General features: G+C 41.9%; 1 protein-coding gene across 1 annotated transcript; it reads right to left on the bottom strand.

The window, feature by feature from the left end:
• Positions 1–356: 356 nt before the first annotated feature.
• On the bottom strand, positions 357–4,825 carry rergla (RERG/RAS-like a). Its single transcript, XM_071917292.1, has 5 exons — positions 4,742–4,825; positions 4,598–4,654; positions 3,619–3,692; positions 2,145–2,293; positions 357–765 (listed from the first exon to the last, which is right to left on the bottom strand). The coding sequence occupies exons 1-5, from the start codon at positions 4,791–4,793 to the stop codon at positions 480–482; spliced, it is 618 nt and encodes a 205-aa protein (XP_071773393.1). The 5' UTR covers positions 4,794–4,825; the 3' UTR covers positions 357–479.
• Positions 4,826–5,283: the final 458 nt, after the last annotated feature.

Here is a 5,283-nt window from a genome sequence, read left to right as displayed (position 1 = left end):
CCTACAGTCCTCGCATTTGTCCTGAAGTTGAAATGCGACTGAATGTCATGTGACACAATCCAAGTGCAAGTACAGTACAAAGCAAAAGATTAATCTCTCTTGAGCCATATGAGACAGAGGTGAAAGTTTGTGTCGAGCGACTTAGACTACACTTTTTTGTCTAGATGTAAATGTCACCAGGTTTTAAAACAGTTTCCTCAAGCTGGTAGCAGCATGTCTCTCTCATCAATGGCATCCAGAGATCTTGAGGGGCAATAAGCATAAAAGGCAGTAAGCAGCAAGCAGACCCAGCAAGTAAGCGCTGTGCACAATCGTATTACCATAATACCTCGTCACACATAGAGACGTCACTTAAATGCTAATCAATAGCAACAGCAAACGCAATAAAAACAAAGAAGCCAAGCCAAGGTCTGTCTCAGTCCAACGCCTTTGGTCCAGCTTGGATTGACAGCAGCCGAGGGCATCGAGCTTATAGGGCTTCACACCGATTTCCTCCTCTTGCCGAAGACGTTGTTGATGAGCTTGGCCATGGACTTGGAGCCACTGGGGCGCCGCCTGCGCTCCTTGGCTTTGCTGCCCAGGCTGGCGTTCTGCGCCATCTTGGAGAACATCAGCGCCACCTCCTGGCAGTGCTCGGCCGCCGACAGCTCGTAGAACTGGCAGCGGAACTCGGCGGCCAGGCGCTGGCCTTCCTCGCGGCGAACCTCCCTCATGTGGCACAGGTCCTGCTTGTTGCCAACCAGGAACACCAGCGAGTCTACATCTCTGCAGGTCATAGAGTAGGGGCACAGTGAACGGATGACTCTTATTTTATATGTAACACATTGGTTCTCAACAAAGGAGGTCAAGAGTCTGCAGGCTTTTGTTCCAACCAAAGACACACTAGGTGATTTCATTCATTAACAGACTTTCAACTACAGAGGAAGAACTCATTAGAGAAATCTGCTGCTGTAGTGTTTGGTTGGAATGGAAACCTCTATGGCACATGGTTGAGAACTACTGCTGCTTGCTATAGTTCCAATAGGTTAGCCACCATTTATGGCTATAAGAGCAAAAACAACTATCAAACACAAAATGTACTGATTCTGGGTCTCGTTTTCAGTTTAGCAAAACAAGAGATGATATAAATTCAGTGTTTCCACAAACCACAGCACACTGACAACAGATGTAACAAATACTCTGGTGTTTTTGAATATTCATGTTTAATAGAGAAGTGATAGGTAGAGAAGAGACAGACAGAAAATGATTTTGATTAGCTCATTTGAGTGATCGCTCACTGTTGAGGGGGTTGCTTACGAAAATAATCCAATTAAAGTGTTACCAACAACAAGAGTCGGATTAATATTACTCCATGAAACTTCTTCAAATGCATGTGATCATATGTGACACACCTCAGTGTTTTGGTTTGCATTGAAATGCGGCTGAATGGAACTGAAGGCCATGCTCAACATCAGATAATAGATCTTTGTTGGAATAAAAAGAGGATGATCTTCTATTCACTGGCAGGATGCATAACCCTTCAGTAAAACTACACACCATCAAAAGGGAAAGGGAGCCCACACACCAGCCAGTTAGGGCTTCAAGCCTAAAACAGGAGTGTGGGCTGCTTTTCCCTTTTTCTGGTCCCAGTGTCCTGTATATTTCTTTCTACGGAAGACTTCAGCTTTTTTCATTCCAATACCATGCATAAATATTAATCTCTGCCACTATCTTTTAATGGGCAGGTAGAGAGAGTAGGTTATCTCAGACTTTTATTCCCCTCTATTGGCAACCAGTGGAATTACAATAACATGGACAGATCTCTGGCAGAATTTACGGTGGCCTGTAATTGACATAAATACTGAAGTTACAGTTTCACAATAGAGAGGATTAAGCTAGTTAATCAGAAAAGAGAACCAACAGAAACGTCTAGTGAAGAGATAATCCATCACCATGCTAAATACTGAATACTGGAATAATAATAATGATGCTTAGTAATTTGCTTTTTTGGCTTAAGAGATTACTTGGCAAGGTACTGAAATATAAATGAGTATTTGGTATTGATCAACCCGCAGATATATTACAGTCATTTTCTGCTATGGGACAGTGAAAATCTTACTTATTGCCCCTTTAAATGAGTGCAATATGGTGATACAAGTCCATACCTTTTGGCTACTCCTAGGTGCAGCTCTCTGATCAAGTGGACTATGGCTTTAGCAGTGAGGAAAGAGGAGCGGTCGCTGATATCGTAGACCACGACGAAGCCATCGGCCCAATGGACCTGGTCATTTAAAGTAGACTTGCCCTCACAGGCCTGAGGAACAAACAACAGTTTCATTACAAATACACCTAAATGTAACATAGTATACAATAATAGAATAACAATCATTCACTATGTGCATACATGCAGAATGGTAAACAGTAAGGTTGCACCTGTAAAGGAGGTATAGCAACTGATAATGTAATAACTGCTGTATAATGCAATAACTTGTCAAAATCTTATAAAATGTATAAATATGTAAGAAAACCTGTTAATGTAATAATTTCCTGGATAATGTAGTAAGATCATATTATTACATTACCTGCTGCTTGATGATGATGATGTAATAATAATGACTAATGTAATATCTTGTAATAATAAGAAAAATTTGCAACTCAAGTAATTACATTATTAGTCAATATTATTATTAAATCATCAGTTATATATGTTACAGCCCTTATAAGTAACAATTGCCGGTTAACACTATAAATGCCAGCTGTGGTCAATTGGCATCTGTTTTGAATTTTAGATGTAAAATATCCATGACTTTTTCCTTGACCCACTTTCTGCAGAAAACAACTTTCGACTTTCAAAATTACGCAAGGAAATGGTAGTTATAATTATATACTTCAATTTATTCCCTAACTACATTATTAGAGCTTCAGTCCTGCTCACTGACTGAATCGGATGAAATGCATGAAATAAGGTATACAAGCTTTACAGAGAGGTTTATAGTTTGTGCTGCATTAGTGGTAGAGGTGATGGTGGAACGGCCCTGTTCTCCTCTGCGCTCAGACAGATGAGTGGCTGGCATAGTGATTTATAGACTGCAGGCTGGAGGCTCCGGTTCAGCTGAGGGGAGCCAGATGCTCCGCCGGCCCTGCTAACTGAGATGGATGATACTGACTGGCCTGCTTTACACGCTCTCATTGTTTTTCAGCTTTTCCCATAGCGGCAAATATAAAGCATGGCAAAGGTAGGTGCAGATCATCAACGGTACTGAGCATGTCTGATATTATGCATTTAGACACAAATTAAAGCTGCTCTAGGCAAGATACTTGTGATGAAGTGTTGGAATTTACTTTGTTGGTGTACCCACTTTCCCTCAACTTGCCTCGTCTACTTCTACTTCAGTTAGTGATTTCCTACATTTCCCAGAATGCCTTTTGACAACTGCTGGAATATCTGAACGTGACATCATGGCATCTAGGCTAGTTATCCACGGGAATAAGAAAAATACCACCAAACAATGAAACTGGCCCAGCTGTTTTTAAGTGGTAATGTGTTTCAGGGTGGACTTTTCCTTTAGGCATACTAAAAACGCAATGCACATCATGATAGAATTGTGTCACCATTGCATTCTCTATCGCTAAACTCACCTGGGAGCAAGGATCATACAGCTCAAGATTCAGCTGCCTCCCATCAATAGACAGACGCTTTCTGTAGATACACTCTATGGAGGAAGGAGGGAAGAAGGGGAGGAGGGAGAGAATGAGCAAAATGTTGATTATAAAACAGTTGATCTCAGCAGCTGAAGGGACTGAACAGCAGTGCGGGGAAAGATCTGTGCTGGTCAGATGCCAAACGGTGCCATGCTGAGAGTGAGCGAGCTCAGATGAAACTAGATTATACTCAGGGAAACAATGGCCTATTCAGCCACTATCAGTGACTAATGTGAGTCATTCTCCTTGCAAGGCAGGTAGCCTTTGTAGGCAGGGAGGTTGGAGATACAGTCTGTGGCTATTCAGACTAGTCAGCTAGATCCAGGTTAAGTAAATTATTATATACACAAAATATTAGGGACATTTTCCTTGCAATTGCAGCCCTTTTTGCACAATCCACATCCCAAGTGTCTCCAATCTTAAAAACCCTCCTCTAACTTGTCTGCTTGTCTTCATCTACATCTCCTGCTTTGTGATTGGAGTAGATTTAATACGGGAAATCAATAAGGGATAATGGCTTTTATCTGGATTCACTTCATGAAAAGAGTAAGAGTCCCTAATGTTTTGTATATTCAGTGTAAAATACAATTCAATACAATAAGCTACACAGGCGCGATCAAATTCAGCCTCTGACAAAGCAGCGCCAAGGAAAGTGCGCGGTTACATAATTAGTCTGAATTTGAACTTCGGGCAAAACGCCCAACAGAAATCACAATAATGAAGTCCAGAGCTGCGCTGACGCGTCCAGTACGCACGGTGTGTAAAGGCGCCTAATAACAGTAATAAAAATAGTCTCTGCCTCATCTACTGGCTACAAATGTTGCAACGTAATTGCTGTTGTGTATATTTCTATAATAAAAAGAGGCAGACTTTTCTAGATCTTTCTTGGAAGAAACAGGCGAGACATGATGTTTACCTGAAGATGAAGCATACTCGCCAATAAAGCGCCTGGTGAGGAAGCGGACGATCAGAGCTGCAGACAGGAGGACAAACACATCAGACGCCTATAGATGAGAAACGACATGTTGATCTACCAAGTTCAGCCACACGTCTTTCCTACCTGATTTCCCGACTCCCTCGCTTCCCAGCACCGCGATCTTGATCTCATTCATATTTGCTGTAGAATTAATAAATAGAGAAGAGAAGAGCAGAATAGGAACCGCGTCCCTCAAATATCATCATGTGAAGGATTTTAAAAAGAAGGAGCTGGGTCACGATGCGGCGTACAGAGAGGTGATGATGATGAGACGTCGGGGTCCGCATCCCTCTGCAGCCTGGCTGGTCAGTAGGCGGCCCTTCAGGACCAGCAAACCCAAAAGAGGGAGGGAGGGGTGTGTGTGCGTGTTTACCATCTCTCCCTCCCTCCACCCCTCCATCCATCCATCTATTTAAACATCCATCCATCCATCCATCCATCCAAGAGAAACTATATCATTGTCAAATTACAATGTACAAATTACTGTATACAAAACTAATGACTAATGACTAAACTAATAAATTAAAATAATTGCGATTTTTTAAAAATATGATTTTCTCTATCCCTCCTCTCTCTCAATCACTCACACACATGCTTGCCTCTCTCTCTCTCTCTCTCTCTCTCTC

This window comes from Centroberyx gerrardi, chromosome 24, assembly GCF_048128805.1.
Source record: "Centroberyx gerrardi isolate f3 chromosome 24, fCenGer3.hap1.cur.20231027, whole genome shotgun sequence".
In the NCBI taxonomy this organism is placed as follows: domain Eukaryota; kingdom Metazoa; phylum Chordata; class Actinopteri; order Beryciformes; family Berycidae; genus Centroberyx; species Centroberyx gerrardi.
This window is presented reverse-complemented; position numbering and strand designations above follow the sequence as displayed.

Excerpts from the sequence above, each read along its gene's own strand:
- rergla (XM_071917292.1), bottom strand. The coding sequence starts at position 4,793 with ATGAATGAGATCAAGATCGCGGTGCTGGGAAGCGAGGGAGTCGGGAAA. Across the intron at positions 4,655-4,741 it reads CGAGGGAGTCGGGAAATCAG|CTCTGATCGTCCGCTTCCTC; the intron begins GTAGGAAAGACG and ends TCCTGTCTGCAG. Across the intron at positions 2,294-3,618 it reads TGTATGATCCTTGCTCCCAG|GCCTGTGAGGGCAAGTCTAC; the intron begins GTGAGTTTAGCG and ends TTTGTTCCTCAG.